A 22515-nucleotide genomic window follows, 5' to 3' on the forward strand; every position below is an offset into this window, starting at 1 on the left:
GGCCTATTTGAAAGAATTTCTTGGCAATGGTTCTAGCAATGGACTTTATTCAGCAATGTTGGCTAGAATACTTGTTGGAGTCTCTAGACAATCTTATAACCCTTTCACTTCACAGCCTAATTTAAAACATTTGTGCGCATGTGGTGACTGGCAATAAAACAGAGAGAAATCTCGGGCTAGAGGAAGTGTAGGTTTTGTGGGTTCCTCCCTAGGTCCCAACCATCACTGACAGATCTGGGATACAGGATGAATGACAGCACAGATCATGTTTCAGCAGTGTCATTCACCATGCACCCATGGCAAATTAACTCTAAAATTCCTAGGGAGAGAGACGTTTACCTTAGATAAATGTTGTGGCCAAAGTGAAGGCAGCTGTTTAGAAGGGGATGTGAATGTATTAGATTTATAACTAGGTACTTACAGTGAACAGATGTTAAAGAATGTGTTTGGAATAAATTGAAATTACCCAGCCAGGTCTTAACTTGCATGCGATTTTTATGCCATTTTATTTCTGTTTGGTTGGCAGTTAAGGGCTTAACATCAGAATTGGTTCTCTACCTGCTTATTGTTTAAATTGTATTTGATTCAAATATCTGTCATTTCTAGTTTTATTGTATCTTCAGAAGTGAAGACTTTGAACTGGAGAACAAGTATTTCAAGATTTAACTGCTGCCTCCAACACCGAACCCTCTTGCACAAAACTATTTAATTTCCAGCAATTCAAGAATATTTCTTTGATAAATACATTATTTTCTTCGACAAATTTACACAGCTGCATTTTCAAATTATGTACACTCACAAAGCTGAGTGCTTATTCTTTGAGTGGTGCTGTCTCTAATTAACATAAAAGTCAGCTTTTTTAATCTAAATGTGAGATATTCCATTAACTGGCAAGAAAATTTAGCATGAATAAGCACTGGAACAAAAAGGATGAATGTAGTTAGATTTTGCCTGTACCACTTTAACTATAAAAGAATTAATGCTTTAAGAACCATAATTACACAAGATTTCAAGGACATTTTGTTTCCAGAGCATAATTATTGTAGCAACGCTAGCCATGGTAGTGGATCACTTAGCATTGTATAATTTTTGTTTGAACTAAATCCTTCATGTAACAAAACAGCTGAGAGAAAAAGTGTTTCCTAGGCTTGTGCTAAGTCAAAATGCCTGCTGAACTTGTAGGCTTTGGCAATTAGTACAGATGTAGATGCTTTGTAGACTGCCAAGAAATCATATCATATTCAATGCAGAATAAATAATATCAGCAGCAAATAAAAAATCGGGCATTTATCTAGAGAAAAAACAAAATAAACAAACAAAAAAACCCCTCCAACAACACAGAACACACAAATGGCATGGCCAAAGACATTGAATTTACTATTTGATATGCAATGGGAAGAAAATCATGACTAGGCCAAAGCCCACGCTGTAACGCACAGGGTCAACTTCTAGTTTCAGCTTTCTTTGCGGGGAGACTGGATGCCAACTCTGAATTCTGCTGATGGAAGTAATTATGCCAAGAATATTTTTGCTTGGCTATAATTCTTCACTTATTTATATCTATATATGTTTGGTGTTAAATGGGAATAAGTGGCTTCTACTAGCAATTCAACTTTCCACATTTGATGTGTCTCTCAAGTATAGGAAGAAATTAAATGTCTCATAAAAAAAAACAGGTATGTTGAATTAATTTTTTCTATGCGAGGGAACAGGTATGGAAATTCTGGTCCATGGCAATCTAGCAGCTACAGACTGAAAAACATCTGAATCCCACTACAGTACAATGTCGACTAAGCAAGTCTCAGCTTGCAGTATCCTAGCTTGGTTACATTCACTGGCAAAACCAATTCTCATCAAGGTTGTATTTTTCTTATATATTTCACTCATGAAAACCCATGAAGGATGTAGATTTATACTGCCAAACTATGATATTTGCTATGGAAACAGTAAGACCCAAGAAGCAAGTTAACTGCTAAATGACATTTTTATGTACTTGCTACGCAGATTAGAGTGAAATGTAAGGCTTAGATTAAAATCTAGTGCCTTGCTCTCAAAACTTTCATTTTTCCTTGCAAAATCAAAATAGAGAAACTTATTTTTAGAGTTCTATACAGTTTAACTATGACTCTATAGAAATTAAAGTCGGGCAAGTACAAGAGACATCCTAAAAGAGCCGATGCTTTGCAGAAAAGTAGACCTGCCTTCAGTGCATCAGAAACATAGTAGTATTGATTGCTCTATTACTACTTATAGTTGCCCAAGAGGGCTGGTAGACAGTATAGCAACAATCAGGAGGTAACAAGTGCTTTGCGAATTCTGTTTTTGTTGGAAAATGCAACACTTGAAAGTCACGCAGTGTTTATTATGTGAAGTGTCAACCACTATTGATTTTACACATCATATATACCGAACACGTGCTGTGGAATAACGTTTCATGCTGTATTAACATTACAGTTCTTCTTCTTCAAGCTCTCAGAAGAACAAACTCATTTTCAGTGTCATACTGTCACTAGCTTTGGAAAGCTGGACATGTAAGTAATAGGAGGATTAATGCCTTCTGGAAAGGTGATGAGCCGCAGCCCTGGGCAGATATTCGCCCGAGCCGTGCGTGGGACGCTTGCGGCTTGCTGCCATGCGGAAAGCATGAAAACATGGATTTCACGAGTACGTATCCAAGTGTTTCACAATACTCCAGGCAAAAGCAAGATAACGTTACTGAGGAAGTCTATGGCATCCTGGAAGTCCCGGGTTGCGTGTAGCGCACTGCTGTTGACTCACAACACCCCTTGCGCTCACACAGCGCTTCCAAGCCGCGGTCTGAACGCAAACGCGCAGCTGCTCCGCAGCGGTATGCCCTCCCGGCGCTTCCCGCCGCTAACGGCTGCCCCGCAGCGGCCGCACAGAACAAACTCAACCTCTTCGCAGGCGCGGAGTGCGCAGGAGCAGCCCGCCGCGGACGTGGGCGGCTCCCCGCTCTCAGCCGTGCTATGCTTCCTGCTCACGGGCTCTCCCGCGCCACCCCGCAGGCTGTCGCCGCGGCTCACCCTGCCCCGGGCGGCAGTGCCCCGTCCGCGGAGGGCCGCGGCCCAGGGCGCCACAATACAATGAACCGGCCCGCCGACCCTTCGCTGCTATATCAGCCCCGCCATATCCCCCGCGCATGCTCGGTAGCGACGCTGTCACCCCCTCGCGCTGCGCGCGTCGCCGGGATCCGGAAGCGGCGGAAGAGGGGACGCGAGCGGGGCGCAGAGGCGAGTAGCGGCCGAGAGGGGCCCGCGGAGCGCTCGGCGCCGCGCAGGTGCGTGACGCCGCAGCGGGCCTTGCGGGGAGGAGGGGGACCGGTCGCGGGGGAGCGAGGAGGCGGCCATTATTTGTCCAGCTCGGCAGGGGCGGCGGGGGGGGCCTTGGAGGCCGCCGTCATGCGGGAAGCGGGTCCGGGGCGCCCTCTGTGCCCCCGAGCTCGGTGCCGTAGGGCCCCCTTCGGGGCGGACCTGCTGACGACGGACAAAGGCACCGCGCTGGGGTGGTCGGGCTGGAATCCTGTCCGCGGACTTGACAGTTGGTGGTGACAGGAGCTGGAGAGGGCCGCGCCGGCGCGTCTCCGGGGTGGCTCCTGGGGACGGGCGCCCGGCGGAAAAAGCAGAAGAGCTGTCGGGGTGTTTTGGGGTTAAACGGAAAGCGAGTGTGCTTCGGGGTAATAATAATAACAGTGGACGCCCATTCCGGCGTATTTCACGGGCTATATGTGTCTAGGGAGAGAAACCAGCTGAAGCCGCCTCTTTAGATCTAATAATAGGCAGTGTCGGCTCACTTGCTCTGAGTAGTGCGATGGTCTGGAACAGGAAGTAATGAGAATTTAGTAATTTAATAAAAGCATAAGGTATGCAGAGTAGATAAAACCAAGAGTAAAGTATAGAAAGTGGTAATAGAAAAAGAAGCCACTATTCGATGCTTAAGTAATTTTTATCATAATTCTTTTGCAGATTATGAAATTACTGTTGCATATTATCTCGAGGTCTGGAGCAGAACCAAGTCTTCATAAGAGTTTCTTGCCCATCACCTATGAAGCTCCTGATTTTGAAGTTGCACTTCTGCAATGAAGAAAAGGAGACGGCTCGCTGCAAATCTAAACGAAAAGGTTCACCTTGGTCATGAGAAAGACACTTCAGAGCAGATTCTTGTAGTAGACTGTGCACAGAAAATTGTCTCAAAGGCTGCAGAAATAGCCCCTGCAGATCAGGTTGAATCTTCCAAAGAACTTTCACCATCACCAGAGCAAAGAAAGCTCCTAAGCTCGTTGCAGTATAACAAAAATCTACTGAAATACTTAAATGATGATAGACAGAAACGTCCATCATTTTGTGATTTACTCATTATTGTAGAAGGGAAAGAATTTAGTGCTCACAAAGTTGTAGTGGCTGTCGGGAGTAGTTACTTTCATGCCTGTTTGAGTAAAAATCCAAGCACTGATGTTGTCACATTAGATCATGTAACTCATTCTGTCTTCCAGCATTTGCTTGAGTTTCTCTACACTTCAGAGTTTTTTGTGTATAAAAATGAAATCCCGTTAGTGTTGGAAGCAGCAAAATTTTTAGATATCATAGATGCAGTAAAGTTGCTAAATAACGAAAGTGTTTCTAACATACAGACTGATGTGGTAACTGATGTGCCTACACCGATAGAAACACTCAGTGAACTGACAGGTAAACTATTAAACAGTCATCAGTGCACTTTTTGTGGTCGAAGTTTCTGCTACAAGAAGTCCTTAGAAAATCATTTGGCTAAAGCCCACAGATCCTTTTCACCGGAAAGAAAGCATGGGTTAAAAATGGTTGAGAAGGCCAGCCTTTCCACTAGGTGTTCCATGAGAAACCGCAAATACACAGCTAAACCTGATAACAGTGACAATGAAAGCGATGATGCCTCCGACAGCAATTTGGAAAAAGTCAGTTCTGACAAGGAAACGTCTGATAGAAGTGAATTTGAAGACAGCGAAAGTGAATGCAATGCTGATGAAGAGGGACAGGAAGAGGAAATGTCAGGTGAAGATTCAGAGTCTGAAGAGCAAAGTGAAAAAGAACAGAATGATACTGAAGAGGGTTCTGAGGCAGTTGATTCAATGGGAAATATTCCTGAAGGCTTAGCTCCAGTCATCATTCAAAGCAGTAGCAAAAAACTACTGCAGTGTCCCAAGTGTGACAAAAAATTTGATCGAATAGGTAAGAGCAAGATAGGTGAATGGTGCTGCTATTTGATGGGAATTAAACTGAGCTGTTTCTCTCTCTTGGAGAGTGAAGATCAGAATTTCTGAATCACTGATCCAGTGTGCTGCTGGTCTTTGTAAGTGTATTAGGTTGTTACATCTGTGGTACTAAACAGTTTCAATAAATGAACTGAGTGCATCAGTTGAAAAATCTGCAAATACTAAATTTATTTCTCTTTCATAGCTCTGGATTCTGGCGGTTAGTGTGGTATGTAAGAACAGCCTTGCAAAAGAAGGGAAACACAGAAAGATATTAAGTCTGCAGAAATTTCTTGAATGAAGTTCGAGACCTTTACTGCCAAATTAATTTTAAGTAACAAAGCTGTCATTGTTGCTGTAGTATAGCAGCACCATTGTCAAAGAGCCTGAAATTCTTCCATTCTATATGATGTGTAGATGCTTTGGATTCAGTCACTGACTTTTAGCTTCATTTTTCTTGTCTGTGGTTAGCACCAAGTAATACTTTGTCGGCTTAATCTGTCGTGTTAGGATTGTTCATTTTACAGTCAAATCTAGACATATAGTTACTTGGGATCAGAAGAGTAAAAATTCCTTCCTGACGTGTCCAATGCTTTCCTGTCATCTTTTCCCACATTAAAAGTAGATTACTACTGTATTCCGGAATTTTTGTGTTCTTTCAGCTGGAATAGATGTTTAATTATGGTCACATAAGGTACTGACTTCCTGTCAATCACAGGAATTAGGAAAGAAACAGTTTCACATACTTTGAGGCATTTTTTGGTGTTATTAGGTGCATTATTAAGGAACAACAGCTCTTTACTGGGAAAATTTTCTTTGGCCTCAGGGAATTGTAAGCCCTTCATGAGCAGTTATTGTGTCTTTCATAATTCTGAAATTTTAGGAGTCTAGGAAAATGGTTGGGGGTAGTGTATGTGTTAATTCCTACTTATACACAGCGTATTTGTCTTGCTGAGGTGAAGTGAATTTTCCAGGGCCACAAATTATATCGTAGAAGTTATTTAATACTAAAAATGTGGGATTTAACTGTTCCTGTAATGCCATAACTTAAAGTAACATAGGAATTCCGTGAACTTGAGAGATTTTTTTAATAGCGAAAGGCTACTATGCAGAAATAAATGGCTTGTGAGTAAAGTTGTGATGGTACGATTTGGTTCTGCATGTATTGGAAGCCTTTTCCTCTTTGCATGTTCATAACTTAGAATTCTAGTTTTGTTCTTGAAAAATGCATGAATTAAAACAAGTGAAAGTGACACAAAGTATTTCCCTATAAGCTTGTATTACAGTAGACAATTGATTTTTATCTTAAATTATGAGCTATAGTGCTTTTTATTTTTCTCTTCTATCTAACTCCCAGAACTATAGTGCATATTCTACAGAGAAAAAAGTTACCTAGTACAAAGCAGGGACCCTGCTGTTGATTTGAGGTAGGTAGATCCTTGGTTTAGGATGGATTTCTGTCCTCAGGAAAAAACTGGCAAACAGAAGAGGGAATATAAGCAGTGTGGAAGAAATGAGAGTAGTATTTTTATTTATGGTAATATCTTGGTTGTGAAATAGGTAGATCATTTGTAAGGATCTGTATCATACATTTAGTGTTTTGTTATTTGAAAATAACCAGTTTGTTGCAAGGCTGTTCCCTGTTCCGAAAAGGTACTTCACAATCAGTACCTAATGAAAGTAGTGTAACTTTCGGTTCTTAAGAACCAGAGTGTGCTGTAGGGTTGAACGAGAGGGATTGGTAAGCTTCACACAGATTTAATGGTAATACAGAGCCCTTTTTATTTTTATTGTTTATCCAACATGTATGTGATCACTGTGCAGTTTTCAGTGGTGTAAACCAGTATAAATCTTTAGATGTGTATGGAAGATACTTGACCACGTTTGAGAGAGGGTTTATGGAACTAACCCCGAATGTGTATATTATAGGTGATACCTTTTACAATTTTTACTAATGGATTTTTTGTTGTTGTCATACAGGCAAATATGAGAGCCATACACGTGTACACACGGGTGAGAAGCCTTTTGAGTGTGATATATGTCACCAGCGCTATTCAACAAAGTCCAACCTGACAGTGCACAGAAAGAAGCACTCCAGTGATACTGACTTTCATAAAAAGGAACACAAATGTCCCTACTGTAATAAGCTGCATGCAAGCAAAAAGACTTTAGCAAAGCACGTGAAGAGGCAAGTATGAACAAATTTGTCTTGCATTTCTGAAGAATCTTTTTATTTTGAGTTTAAAAGTGAAGAGAAATGTATGTATGCACACAGCATGTTCTGCCTTATTTCTGTAACTTTCTTTAAATAAATATCTTTTGAAAAGGCATGGGATTAGCATTATCAACTAGCCTGCCATGAGGAGTGTGTAGGGACTGACTAAATGGCACTAATGGTTCTGTGGGAGTTCTGCCGTAGGTTTTTACTATTAATTTTAGAATTCTCTGATTAGCTAATACAGTGAGTCAGAATACAAGTCTTAATATTTATCTGTGTTGCTTTTAGTTTGGAGGAAGAAAAAAAAAGTATCTTCTTTGGTTTTAAATGTTGATGCTATACTATTGATGATAATAGGTGGATAAACCATTTCCTTTAGGTGAATAAAGATTCCTTTAGGTGAATAATTTGTTTATGGCAGGTGTAATTATAAGGCATTATTATTTACATACTGCTTTTTTTCCTTTTTCTTTGTAAATATCCATAAAACATTATAATTGAAACTGTCCTCTTACCAATGGTCATATGAGTATCTACAGGAATCTATAGTCAACACTGCTTTCCTTGTGCCTTTAGAATTCTTTAACTATCAGTATTCTGTTTTGTGGTTTGGTGATCACTTTCATAAGTTAGAAGTGGATATTTAGTATTCGGGTGATCTTCGTCTTTGAAAGTTACAGCTACTTTCAGCTTCTGTCTTTCTTCTAGGTTTCATCCAGAGAATGTAGAAGAATTTCTGTCTATCAAAAAAACAAAGAGTGAAGGTTGGAAATGCGATGTAAGTAATACTTCAGTACTTTTGTGTTGCTGTTTTTTCATACAGATACTATCTTTTGTGACTTGAAAACTTTAGTGAAAATGCAGTATGTGTTTCTGTGAAATCTCAGCTTTGTAAGTAGTGGTATAAAATTCCTCTTTATGTGCTGATTTAATGGCTGAACTTTTATCTGTATGTACAGCTTGTCACTGGGTAAATAATACCAAATTGAATCACAAAATAGTTGAAAGCAGTATGTTTTAATGTGGTCAGTTATTACTGTTGTTAAATTACATCAGTTTGCAGATGATTAGACTTGAGTGTTATGAATACTTTAAAAAAAGAGTGTTTGCTCTCCCATTAATTATGCACATCAAAACTGACCGTAATATATACTCTTTTGGAAGACTCACTAGTGAGGAAAATAGATATGAAAAACTTCTTCATTTACCTGCATATGTGGCTCAACAGAGTTGTAAATTTATACTAAATTTACCTCTAGTTGTAAAATTGTAGAAGCCTTTCCTTGATTTTTCTCAGGAGAGGTACATGTGTGAAACTGTATCTACTGTAAAAAGGAGTTTGTAGAACTTTGGTTCTCTGTCTGCTGCCAAATAATATTTTAAGGTTTCAAATGTATGGGTTTTTTTTAAAGGAATCAGTTTACTTTTTTTTCAGGGCAGCTGTTTTTTTTGTGCAAACTGCTATATGCCCCTGTATATCTGTAATATTAGGTGCTGTAACATAATTACTAACCTTGCTTTGTTTGTGAACTTTCACTTTTAAACATGTAGTAGGCGGCTGGGAGATACCAACTGTAGGAATCTGTAGTGTTCATTCTGCTGGTGAGGGTACCACGGCTGAATGTATTATATTACATTGATGACCAGACAGTGTTGTCTTCCAAATGAAGTTATGCTGTGTAAACATATTGTAGATCTTGTTTGTTACTAGATAAGAAGCTTTTTTGTAGTGGGAATCAATCTTGCAACATTAGTGATGTGAATTTCTTGGATAGTACTTTTGCCAGATGAATGTTTTGGTAAATTCCACTTTGGGATTTGGTTGTTGGGTTTTGTTAAGTTTATGTTAGCTAGATTTTTTTAAAGATGTGAGCTGCTGCTCTTGTACTGCTCATGCGCGTTGAAAATGGGCTTGAATTGAAAGCAGGGGTAGAATTTTAGCGTTTATAGCAGCTGGAGAATTAACAGAACCCTTAGGAACTATGAATTTGTTTTCAGGTTGTTTAGTATGTTATGAGGGCTGAGGTGCTACAGATGTAAGCTGCAGGATTTCTTCAGGTTGTTGGTTTATGTTGTAGTCCATGTGCGAACACCAGGATTTGGTGACCATACTTTAATCCTTGAGGAATATGAGCAAATTCACAGAAACAGTAGAGTATTAATAGTAGAGAAAAGCAAGAAGGCCATTATACTTTTTACAGGTATGGGATTTTCTTACATTTAACATTAAAGAGATTTTAAACAAATAAGCCTGTTCCTTCTGATTTCCTGAGACTAAAAGTGTTATCCAGAAACTGATTGCACAATTTAATCTATGGGAGTTAGGTAAGTACTAAATTCAGCTGTTATAAACAATGGCAACAGTTTCAAGGTGAAATCAGTGAGTGAGCCCTGTGTTGATTTATGTTAGAGCATAGGTCCCTGATGTTAAATTATAATACCTAGTTTAAATACCTAAATTTGAGCTGTGGCTTCAATTCTGTAATTGAACTTCACGCTTAATTTAATTACTCTACTAGCAATTCTTCTACATTTAGGTTTTGATTCTTCTGAAAACAGTACTATAAAGTTCACATAATTTTAACATTGTGAAAGTTCTATATCTCTAAAATATATTTTGAATTACATTTCTTTGTTGGTGTTGGCATTTTCTCTTTAATACATGCTGTCAAGAGAATTTCCCAGAGGAAATGAAGGAGCAGGTATGACTCTAGTTCTTCAGTAGGTTATACCACAACAGCTGAGTTGTTTCATATCCAAAACCAAGTCAAAGCTACTTGATTTTTTCAGCTGGGTTATTTTCTGCAAAGTTACCGTGGAAGCACCCTAGGAAACAGCCTGGTAAGTGCTGGAGGCAGTAGAAAGAAGTGAAGTGGAACATGTAACTGTATGCAAGAGTTGCTAGTAGTTTGATTTAGGCTGCCATGGGTTGGCATACTAATATATGTAGTGCAATCTACTAGGGTTTATGTAGAACACAGATTTTTTTATGTTGACTGCAAGACTTTACAAGTGGGGATAGAGTGTGTATTTGAAGAATACATGTTTAATTTTACATTGCTGAATAGAGCAGATGAACTAAACTGTTAAGTGTTTATGAATAGGAATATAATCTGGTTATAACTGATGTATCTTTGACAAATTGTATTATCATTTTAGATTTGTAAGAAGTCTTTCACTCGAAGACCTCATTTAGAAGAGCATATGATCCTTCACTCTCAGGATAAACCTTTTAAGTGTACCTACTGTGAAGAGCATTTTAAATCCCGATTTGCAAGACTGAAACATCAAGAAAAATTCCATCTCGGTATAGAAACATCCTGACATGTAAACAATAGATTTAAAGTAAAACCTTTCTCTACCATTGTATGTCCTGATCAGTCTGGTTTCCACCCAACTCCTTTTCCAGTTTTGTGGGGGAGTTGGTTGGTTGGTTTTGGTTGGGTTTTGGTTACTTTTTTGGGGGGTGAAGGGTTTGTTAGTTGATTTTTTTACTGTTCAGCTGTCTTTTAAAGGTGTTATATTGTAGCTAAATAAATGCAGAGTTTTTTGGGAAAGAAGGATTAAGGTTAGTTTTGTTTTAAAACCTTTTTGTATGAAATTGGTTCGCAACTAAGTCAGATTCTTCCTTAAGTTTTCCAAAGACCTTTTTATTTCCTTGAGAAGTATTCTGAAGATGTCTTTATTACTATTAATTATTTCTGCAGGGTAGGAACTAGATTGGTAATGGTAATAGGAATTAATTTTTTCAAACAGTCTAAGTGAACTGAATTACTTTTTACTATTCTAAATTTTTGCTTTACAATCATGAAATTTGCTAAAATACCAGCTATTAGAAATAACTTTTCTGAGCAGAAGGTGCACAGTCTAATTAAAGTATGCTGACTGTACTAAACATAGAAATTTGTTAGACAAAACTTTTGCTTTGTAACTTGATGAGGATTTTCACAAGTAACCAAGCTGTACATCTTGTTTGGTTTAACTGACAGTTAATAATGCTGTGCCTGTCTGTTTCCTTGTAGGGCCTTTTCCTTGTGATATTTGTGGCCGCCAGTTTAATGATACAGGAAATTTGAAACGCCATGTAGAGTGTACTCATGGAGGAAAGAGAAAATGGACATGTTTCATCTGTGGAAAATCTGTTAGGGAGCGGTAAGGAGTTGCATGACTATTTGAACTTGAGCAGAACAGAGTAATACTTACAGAGTGCTTTAATTCCGAATATATTTTAGCTTCGAATTTTTAACTTAAATGAGACCATTTCAGAAGGCTACTATATTAAAAAGGTAGCGCCAGAGCCACAGGTAGCATGTGATTTTCTGGTGGCCTCTAAAATTAAAGGTGACACCTGTATGTAATTAGTTGCAAAGCAGAACTGTATTAAAAAAGTATTACCTGTAATTCACTTTGGGTTCCTGTGTTGTGCAAGAACATCTTGCCATACATATTTCAGTAAATAAACTGATGAGGACAGGAAGATCAGGAGCACTGAATGACTAAGAATGATAAAAATGACTAAGAAATTGGACTTCTACTGACATGGTTTGATGGAAGATGGAATAATACTGTACAACCTTTGCTGCTGCTTCTCTAAATGGAGGAAATAAGTGTTATTTTAGCACTTTGAAAAGTGAAAGCTCTAAAAGTTGGCTCATAAATTCTAGTATGTAAAAAAGGCATAGGAAAGCTGTAGAAATATGAAATATGCATGTATTAAAGGAAATTCACAAATGCAATAATGAAATAGTAAACAAGCTGTAAAGCAGAGATAGTCTTTCGGTTCTATAAAGATCATTTATGTTATGGAAGGCAAAAATGTTGCTCTTTTTAGAAAAGATACATTTTTTTTTTGTACAGCATAAAAATATTTTGGAAAAAAGAAAGAGTGAGCACTGAAGGAGATTAAAGAATTTTCTCTTCTTTAGTTCACATATTTACCAGCTGTGTAGGCAGTAAATGTTATTGCCTGATTCCTTTGCTTGGGGGGAATTTTTATCTGCATACACCTTTTTTTAATGTCCATGATCTAGATTTCCTTCATGTCTGATTTTCAAGCTCTGGCTTAGATATGCATGCAGAAACAAGAAAATTATTACATAGAAAACGCTGTCAAACTTGATGTTTTCTTCAGTTTATGCTGAAACAATGTTTTGTTTCTTTGCTTACATTGTTTCCAGACCCTGCAGGTTCAATAAATAGTATATAGTGCCTTTGAATGTATGTGTCTATGTGCATCTCTGAATAAGTTGATGCAGTTATTTGTGATCACTCACAGTTAAAGAAATAGAGAAGAAATCTGTTTAAAGTGTCAGTGACATTGCCTCAAACTATATTTTACTGCTTTTGTTAAACAGAACAACTTTGAAAGAACATCTGAGAATTCACAGTGGAGAGAAGCCTCATCTTTGCAGTATTTGCGGACAGAGTTTTCGTCATGGAAGCTCTTACAGGTAAAGATTTTTATTAGATAAGCTTCTAAACTGTCTCACGTATTTGGTGATACATGTATTCATGTTACCAACATAATTCTTCAAAATGCATGTGTTTTGATTTATTCCCACTCTGAGAGTGTTAGTAAATGCTTTAAACATGCTTAAATATTGAGAAGATATTAATCTGTGAGAAGTCATTTAATTTTTTAATACATTAGTGGTTTAAATGCAGACAGAATCCCATACAAATCTTGTGTCAGAATTAACTTTCTTGCACATCTAAAACTTTTGCATCTTTGTTATTCAAAGAGAAAATAAGCAGAGGACTAAAATATCCTACTAAGTTAACATCGTATGAGAGTTTAGCTCTGTTCCCTCTTGCTTTCTAAGAGCAGTTTAAGCATAATCTGAAGGTTATTTCCTGATGTTTATGTGAAGCACTAATGAGTATGTTTTCTGGTATTTTGCATTGAATTAGCAGTAGATTGTGTTAAAAGTATTGCATTTTATGGTTATATTTATGACTGTAAATATACAGACTTCATCTAAGAGTCCACCATGATGACAAGAGATATGAATGTGAAGAATGTGGGAAAACATTTATTCGGCATGATCATCTGACAAAACACAAAAAAATACACTCAGGTAGGCATTTTCTTTGAAAATTGGTTTTCAAATAACTAATTCAAAATAAGATCAAATAAAAAATTAATTATGGATTTTTTTCTTTCAGTATGTGCAATGTTTTAGGTCTTATAAAAGTTCCTCTTAGTGTTTTTAAGGTCTACTAAAGTAGGGTTAATCTTACATATGTTTTCAAGGTTTAAAAGCAAAGTGTTTCCTCCGTGTTAACATAGAAAGCTGAGGGACAGTCAAAAACATGTAACAGTAAATTGCTTTAAAAATAAGAATAATAAAAAAAAGCAAAAGTGAAAAAGGAGGATTTTTTTTTAATGAGTCCAGATTTCTTTTTTTTAATAGCAATTGTGTGAAACATTATTACCACAACACAGAAGAAGCTGTCACAGTCTCTGACAAAGTTTGTACACTGATCACTTTAATGTAAGAATATAAAGATGTGTTTCTGAAGTCTATTATTGGGAAGAAGGAGGGAAGGACGGTGATGGGAGTCAACCCTGAGAACAGCCAGATGGGGATGATCAGGAGGAAGAAAAAAAATCTGTTGCACTGACAGCAGAAAGGTTATCAAATGTATAGGAAAAGTGAAGATTCACTAGGGACTTTTCCAGAACAGGATCTGAAGGGTGTGAGGCCTTCTAGGAGGCAAAATACTTTCTAGGCAGCATGAAAATATGAAAGTGATCAGAGTCTAAACTTCCTGAGCCTTTATTTTGAAGGACAGCTTCTTTTTTTTCATGTTTGAAATCATAATGTCTGCTATAAAATAAAGAAATCTTTGAAAACTCAAGTGCAAAAAAAAAAAAAAAAATCCTCTTTTCTACTCTATTTGCTTTTCCCCCCTCTAGAAAGTTACATTCTTTGACTGTCCACACTCCTCCTACTTACATGAGAAGAAATACTCTGCCACTTTATGGAAGATCTCAAGATGACTAAAAAGAACCAAGATACTTTTAAACAGCAACCTAAAAGAAAAAGGTAACTATGTAAATCAGGATAATTAAAAAGATAAATACTGTGATGTAATTTTTAGTACTAAAATTAGTACTAAAATAATTGGTATCTTTAAATAAGCCTCTAGTTTTAGAGCCCCTGAATTATTGAAGATACCACAGTTCGGGTTACAACACATAGAGTAGATCCCTAGTCATTCACTTGTACCTCTCATGCAGTAGGTGTTTGGGGAAGTGTCTCTTAACTGATGAATGTGAATTTCATTGTAGAAATGACGAACAGTCACCGGTAGTCATCTATAACAAGTCTTTACTCTGATAAAAGCAACCTACTTCCTGAATTTTGTTCTCTTCTATTCTCTGAGTAAGGTGTGGAAGAGCTTGATTGGTTGAACTTTGTGAACATGGATCTGCTGTTTTACGATTACAGTTCCAGAAGATTTAATCAAAATTTATTGAATTTTGCCTGTATAGGTGAGAAAGCACATCAGTGTGAAGAATGTGGAAAATGTTTTGGCCGTAGAGATCACCTTACTGTTCATTATAAAAGTGTTCATCTGGGAGAAAAAGTTTGGCAAAAGTAAGTGTGGGGTTTTTACAGGTGTGTAAATACTTCTGTACTGTAACTGATTTGGTTCGGACTTGCATCTTCATGCAGAATTCTAGCAGTCTGTGTCTTTGTCGTGCCCATTACCTGAGTCTTGATAGAGATGAAGTGTATGTCAGAAAAGTACCGTCACAATTTAATCAAGATGTTTTCATACAAATATCATAATTAGGTACATAAAACCGTAAAAAAGAATCAAATTTTCATCTGTCAATTAGCTGTCTCAATGTTATTCTGAATTGATGGTTTGGTGTAATATTGTCATTGCAGACTAGTTAAGGCTGAAATATTGGACATCATTTAAGCACTGTGAGAACTATCGCACACTTAGGTATTTTAGAAGTTGGTAGAAGATTAGGGACTCTGAAGTAGATAAAAACTTTGAAATCTAAATTATGTCTATAAATTGAAAATGCAGTAGGGTTTTTAAATTCCTGAGCTCCAAAAATAACTGTTTCGGAGATTTCAAATAAACTGAGACCTAGTTGTTTTTCAAATGATGTTTTAACTACTTGTGTTTATGTTGAAAGTACAGTACATTGTATGCTTATTCTGCTTGATTTTTCTTAGTAACCAGTAGCCTACACCATCCCTAGTGCTTTATTTATGGCAAAAGTCTGTCAAAGTGAAAGCCACTTGTGGATGTTGGGCAAAACTGTTACTTAAGGATATTTTGCATATCAGAAAAGAAGTTTTAGTGGCTTTTGCTTTTTAATATGAAGTTTCAATCTCAGCAGAGAGTAAGCTTGAATATTGAAAAGAATCTCATTGACCTTACTGGTACACAAGAGCCAGGAAATGTGAACGTAAGTGTGGAAATTTGGAAACTTTGGTGTCCAGCTATTTTGCAGTTAAAGATTTCAGAAAGGAGTGTGCACATAGCTTTATTGTTTGTTGGTTTAAAAAAAATGAAAATCTAACATGAAATGTCTTTTTTTTCTTTAAAGATACAAAGCAACATTTCACCAGTGTGAAGTCTGTAAGAAAGTTTTTAAAGGGAAATCAAGTTTGGAAATGCATTTTAGGACACATTCAGGTAAAAATAAAATAAACCCCAACAAAACAACAAACCATGTAGGTTTCATCATCATTGAATGGAATCAACTTCAACATTAATGGAATTATTTCATTATGGTTGTTGAGCATTCAGGGCAAGAGTAACAAGAAGAATCAAGACTTCTTATTCTTTCTCATAAGGTGATAATTCTACCTTCTGAATGCGTCAGTTAAAACGTTGATAATCCTCAACACAGGTTTGCAGCGTGCTCTCTACACCTCTTTTTATAGTTTATTGGTGTGTATTTCACCAAATTTACCCAGACCATCTAACTATTTTTGTGGTCCAGAGAATATAACATTTCAAGTGGTAATCTAAACAAGGATTAGAAATCCGTTTGGAAAGTTTTATGTCCTTATCTGTTTGACTTTGGTTTTCTTGCCTTATGTTTAGGAAAATCATTGTCCTCTTGAAATATATAGAAGTACAAATTGCGCACATTTAATAGCAGTATCATAACAGTTTATATTTGGTTTATATTCTGATTATCTTTGTGTGTACTTGACAGAAATCCCACATTTTGAGAGAATTGTATGTAAGGAGAAGGATATGCTAATGTAACTTCTAAACATATATGTAATGGCTCCCCTGATTCCAAAATTGATGCTAAACATATGCTCTTTGTTTTCAGTAAAATTGTTTTATGCTAGGTCTCTCTGCCAAAATCCATGTATGTGTTTGTAAATTTATGTGTGACATGGTGTTCCTCAGAATAACTAATTCTTCTCTGCCTTTACAGGCGAGAAACCCTACAAATGTCAAATCTGTAATCAGTCTTTTAGAATTAAGAAGACATTAACAAAACACATGGTTATTCATTCAGATGCTCGACCTTTTAATTGCCAGCACTGCCATGCAACGTTTAAACGAAAAGACAAGCTGAAGTATCATATTGATCATGTTCATGGATCAAAGGCTGCAGAAGAGGCATTGACATCTTCAGAGGAAAAGCTAGTATCCTTACCAGTGCAGTACACCTCTGATGACAAAGTTTACCAAACTGAGGCTAAACAATATGTGGAACAGTCCAAAGCATATCAGTCGGAAGCCAAAACTTTGCTACAGAATGTATCTACAGAAGTATGTGTGCCTGTGACTCTGGTACCAGTTCAGATGTCTGATCCGCAAGCTGATCTAGTACAGCACACTACTCAGTCACATGGCATTCTTCCCCCACAGCCTGAGCAGACAGATTATCAACGAGCAACAGATCTGTCATTTCTAGAGAAATACACTCTTACTCCACAGCCTGCAAATATTGTTCATCCTGTAAGGCCTGAGCAAATGTTGGATCCTAGAGACCAGTCATATCTTGGAACCTTGCTGGGGCTAGATACAGCTCCTACTGTACAGAATATTCCAAACACTGAACATTCATGATCAGACCATAACATTCCACCAAATTTATTAAGCCATTAGCCAACAGGAGGCTGATATGGCAATTCAGTTTTATATTTTATATTTTATTTGGACTCATGAGTCTTCTGCATAGTTTTTGAAAACCAGGTTTGTTTACATGATATTTGAACATTAAGGCACATTTTGATGCATAGCGAAAGAGTGTTTTTTGTGATTTGAAGAGTTTTTAAAAATCTTAGAGATAGTCTTCTAAAAACTGTGTTCTGAAATATCTTTAGGCGTAGTGGCTGAAAAATGTAATCACATATCTGGCTATTAATTTAAAAAATGTCTGCCTTTCTGCATCTCACTTTGAGTTAATGTTTCAAGTGTAATAGAAAGTATTCTGAAAGGATGAGGACTATATCAAGTTCCTTAGAAGTTTTAAGGGCAGGCAGGGATATAAACCACAAACTTTGTATTATGTTTCACACAGAAATTAAAATATAATTTTACTTGAACCCTCAGGCATTTTTGGAGGGTTTTAAAATCTGCTGGATTCTGGAACCCAGCCAATGGATACAGAAACTAGATTCTTCTGAAAAGTGATTCAGATATTTTATGCAGACACTAAATGGGGTGTTTGGTGATTCCTCCTGAGTATAATTAGGCTGCCTAAATTTGGCCTCTTAAGTCTTCCTTGAGCTCTGTATGTTGAATAATGTGGGAAGATCTAGACAATTACATTGTCTAATTTTCTACAGTTAGACCTATATAATTTTAATACACATTTTTTCGTGCTTTTCAACCTAGTTTGTCTTCCAAAGTGTGCCCCACACTCTAACTTTGAAAGAAATGGGGGTATTTGCAAGGTCATTTTAATCTATGAACGGTCATAAAGGATTGGCATGGTTTGTTCTTGTGAGAATGTAAGTTACACCAGGGTCCCACATTAGCATGCTTATTTTCAGGTTATCCACGATGGAGAAAAAATTTTGAAGACTCTTATTTCCAGAACAGTACTCAACTTCTATTGAAAAAAAGAAGGAAATAATCAGTACTTATAAATCTCTTGTGACTTACTAATGAAATTGTTTTGTTTCTCACTTTCTTGTACAGTGTTTATAAAACAAAGTCAAGCTTTTGAGAGTATTTTATGTCTTTAATTATTTTTAGCCTTTTCTTTACTAGGCATAAGGGTTTTGTTTTGCTTTGGGTTGTTTTTTGTTTTTTTTTCCAAAAGAATCATTTTGAGCTACAGGTCATTTCATGGTGAAATGTAGTTTAATTTAACCTCATCAAGCTTTCTATTTTAAGCCTACTTTTAAAATAATTATTCTGTGTTTGTTTGGTGAATATTATGCCAAAGAAAATACCTGAAGTAATCTTACCATCTTCATTATTCCTCAAAAGGATTATATATTAAGGCAAAATTTTCCCCAGGTTTTCCTGTTATCTTAAAGAAACTTTAAAATGGGAAACTGGGCGTATGTGTATTATTGCAACTGTTAAATTTATCCAATGACCTGAGCGCAAGCAATCTGTGGTGAAAAGCTGTTTTATCATCACAGTTCTATAAACTCTTAAGTGGCATGGATCATTTTAAATCCTATTCAAGTACTTTGGTGTTAGATTCTGTTAATCCCAATCTACTTCAGCTTTGAGCAGTTTGCAGGAGAGGATAGCCAGAGCTGCCTGAACGTTCCTATTTCGAAGCTTGTACCCTAATGGATTCTTAACCTAAACACGCCAAAGATTTCTGTTAGCTGTTAAATAGTGGCAGAGTTATAGAATTTTAAGTGTTACTGATATTTAAATAGGACTTAGCCAAAGAAGCACAATAGAAGTCCTAAATTTTAAAAGTTCGGTTTCTAAAACAGGACTACATATGTTTAACTGTTCTATGTTTGTATCTCTAAAGTAAAATTTAGAGCTGTGCTCTGGGAATGTTTGAACTGACGTGCTGTAAATATATCTGGTAGGAAGCTGAATACTAGCAAATACACAGCAATAATGAGGCCATTGAATGCCACCTCCTGAAAGGACACTATCAAGTACTACCATTTCTGCTAAGTCCACCTTCAACCCTTGTCAAAATAAAACTGTTTCTGTCGTCCTTACACTCCATGGCTTGAAAATGGATGTTTTATGTGTAGTTTTCAAGTCAACATGTATGTATTGTATTCATATAAATGCTTCTGGACATGAAACATGCCTTCCAGCATTTGTAATTGTATTGTTAAAAATAACCCGACATCAGTGGTGTCAGTGCAGTTGTCAGACTAAAAAGCCTGTCTTTGTTACTTCTTGTTTTTTCTCTCCTACAGTAGGAAAAAGGTATTGTAGGATTTTGGCAAAACAGTGACATAAAAGTAGTTGGTAACAAAAGCTTTCTTTTTAAAATCCAGTCTGTTCAGAAGGCACTCTAGGAAAATTCTAAAATGGAGTTTGGAGCATGTTTACTTGATAATGTCCTTTAAAAAATTCTTTCATTATTGTGCCTTTTATATATATCCTGAATAATGGCTTTTTTCTCTAGTTCAGTTGATTATTTGGAAAACATTGTGGTCAATATTTTCCAAAGGGCTTCATGTTTTTGGGTGTCCAGCAAGAAACAGACTATAAAAGGACTCATTTTCCAGAAACCAAGTGCTATCTTTGCTGTTTGGGTGACCAGAATTACTAGTTATTCCTGGAAAAAATGACTTACTAGTTCTTTGGCATTCTTTTGTTTGCAGATAACCCTACTAGTTAGTGGTTTTACCTGGTGGTCAGGCTGGATTGTTGCCAGTTGACAGTGAAAGAAAATACGAAAGCTTATGTGCTAGATACGTAGTTTTTATTTTTTTAAAATCATGAGCTGTAATTCTTATGGCTTTATATCTATTTAAAATTCATATATGAACAAAGTACATATTCATGGACTGGTACTTCATTTGGTAGGTGGAAGTAGCTGGTCTCTGCTTGACAGAGGACAGTTCCTCTTTGCAGGACTGAGGTGAAGGGCAGAGGTCTGCACCTCACAGCTACGTGGGTCAAAACTCCGTAGGTGTCTGGTACCTCCATTTTAATATGTATGTATACTCATCCAAGAGTGCATGGAGGGTGCTTTTACAGTAAAGGCTATGTTTTATCTGGCTGTCGCTGACTCAGTTGACCATTTGTTGCCAAAGAAGGAAGAAGCAGGTCTCTCTTAAAAATGTCTTTAAAGAGTGATCAGTGGATGGCACATTGCAGAAAGTTGGTCTTTTCTACAAGCTGACCTTTGGGGAGAGGAGTGGGTTCTGTGTTGGTACTCTAAACTGCTACCTTGTTCTGAGAACTTACTGCACTTGTTCTGTTTAAAAATTGAATCTGTATTTTTTGCTAAACAAAATTAGTGGATTTTATGTTCAGTTTATTTATTTATATTGGAATTTCCTTTTTGAGCACTGACACTTTTCCTACAGAAGTATGGCTCTCATGGGCTCTTTTTCTGCTGAATATTGGTAATTGTAATGGTGATGATGCATCTTCTGTAAAGCTGTGGTTTCCTTAAAAATATAGTGCTACTTTAGTCTGGATTGTAATTCGAGTAGTTATTTTTTCAAGATGGGTCTTACCAGAACGCAATGACAAAAAACCTGTCAGTATCATCAAAGAGCTAGGCTTACTTCCCTAGTAATGAATGTGAAAGAGCATCCAGAACGCTGAAGAATGCTTCAAAGGAATCACCTCATGACATGCTTGACTGAACATGAAATGTGTTATGGAGTGCTAAGGAATAAACGACCCTCAAGTTTTAAAATCTAAAATTATTTCTGTGTAGAGGTTAATGAATGTAGAGTTATGAATGGATTCTAAGAAGGATGTAGTAGATTATTGTTTTAAGGGAAAAAAACAACCTATTCAAAAGAAGTGAAATGCTTCTATATTGAGCATACCTGCATAACTGATCCATGTTGCATGTTTTCCACATGAGTGAAGCTGAAGGGAAATAGAATGTGTTTATCTGTAGGTCCTTGTGACTGCTGCCACATGCTATCTTTTTGTACAATACCATCTCGCAGTGCTTTGGTTGTTTCCATCATATGCATTAAGAATGGTACTGGCAGAATATAATGCAGGGCAGTCACTTTGCTTAAGCCCAGAAGGGTCTTTTTCCACGATTCCTGAGAAATGTTTTGGTTCAAAAAGATTTGATGGATTAAAGGTAGTAATGGTGAATTTTTTTTAATCCCCCATAACCATTTGATTGTGTTAAAATGTCAGTCCTTTTATATGAAAGTATAAGGTGAAATAAACTCAATATTTTGTCACTGGTATATAAGATAATGTGTTTTAAATGTGATCTGTATAGGCTGATATTTTAGATGGAAGTCTTTAAGTAGTCTTTTTCGGGCTAATTCTTTGCTGTAAGGAAAAGTTAGGAAGTGTACTGTAACTGTAGAAGTACTCAGTCCTATGTGTAATTTTGTTTGTTATGGAAAAGTAAAGTTCTTTCGTCTTAACACTGCTCGCTTCACAGGATTTCTTGCAGAGGTGCTTGCACTAGGTTTTGATTTCTCTCCGGGGCCCCTTTTTATTTTAATAGCATGGAAACGCAGCACTGTGTGTGTCTTTCAGCTTTAAAGTTCACGAAAGATAAACAAACGAGTTTTGGGGTTTTTTTCCATTAAATTTGTGTGCATCTCATTCTACTTAAAAATATTTTATAAATTAAATTTATTTAGAAAAATATTTGGCTTTGTTTGATTTTTTTTAATAATACTTGAAGAGCTTTTTAGCATGAAGGTTTGCTAAATCCATTATTATTATTTATCTATTTAGCTAGCACCATTTCATTGTGAAGCATAGCTGCAGCTCTGCCGGTCCGACCACACGGCGGCGCCTCGCTCCTGCGAGGTCGGGTCGTTTAAATAAAACGCCCGGCGCTCATTGGCGGATTAACGAGGGGGCGGGGCAAGGCAGGGCGGTCCGGCGCGGGGATTGGCGGAGGCGCCGCGTTTGAACAGGCTGGTGGAGGCACGGCGGTTGGTGCTGTGGCGGA

The 22515-nt window shown here is 37.1% G+C and overlaps 1 protein-coding gene across 3 annotated transcripts; it reads left to right on the forward strand.

Annotated features, from left to right (window-relative positions):
• Positions 1–2958: 2958 nt before the first annotated feature.
• On the forward strand, positions 2959–22195 carry ZBTB41 (zinc finger and BTB domain containing 41). Of its 3 annotated transcripts, none has more exons than XR_013957462.1 (12): positions 2959–3298; positions 3984–5219; positions 7223–7430; positions 8169–8238; positions 10251–10301; positions 10620–10767; positions 11483–11612; positions 12815–12910; positions 13431–13537; positions 14959–15064; positions 16039–16344; positions 16888–17022. XR_013957462.1 is itself a non-coding variant. In XM_080624124.1 (12 exons), the coding sequence occupies exons 2-12, from the start codon at positions 4097–4099 to the stop codon at positions 17526–17528; spliced, it is 2769 nt and encodes a 922-aa protein (XP_080480250.1). In that variant the 5' UTR covers positions 2959–3298; positions 3984–4096; the 3' UTR covers positions 17529–22195. The 3 variants fall into 3 exon arrangements, 2 of the variants coding, with proteins under 2 accessions (XP_080480250.1, XP_080480251.1); XM_080624124.1 differs by having other exon boundaries at positions 16039–16127; positions 16888–22195; XM_080624125.1 differs by lacking the exon at positions 10251–10301 and having other exon boundaries at positions 16039–16127; positions 16888–22195.
• Positions 22196–22515: the final 320 nt, after the last annotated feature.

Source organism: Psittacula echo (assembly GCF_963264785.1).
Source record: "Psittacula echo genome assembly, chromosome: 7".
NCBI classification, from domain to species: domain Eukaryota; kingdom Metazoa; phylum Chordata; class Aves; order Psittaciformes; family Psittacidae; genus Psittacula; species Psittacula echo.

Bases quoted from the DNA above. Each gene is read 5' to 3' on its own strand.
- ZBTB41 (XM_080624124.1), top strand. From the start codon at position 4,097: ATGAAGAAAAGGAGACGGCTCGCTGCAAATCTAAACGAAAAGGTTCAC. The intron at 7,431-8,168 runs GCAAGTATGAAC...TCTTTCTTCTAG, and splicing joins TTAGCAAAGCACGTGAAGAG to GTTTCATCCAGAGAATGTAG. The intron at 11,613-12,814 runs GTAAGGAGTTGC...TTTGTTAAACAG, and splicing joins GGAAAATCTGTTAGGGAGCG to AACAACTTTGAAAGAACATC.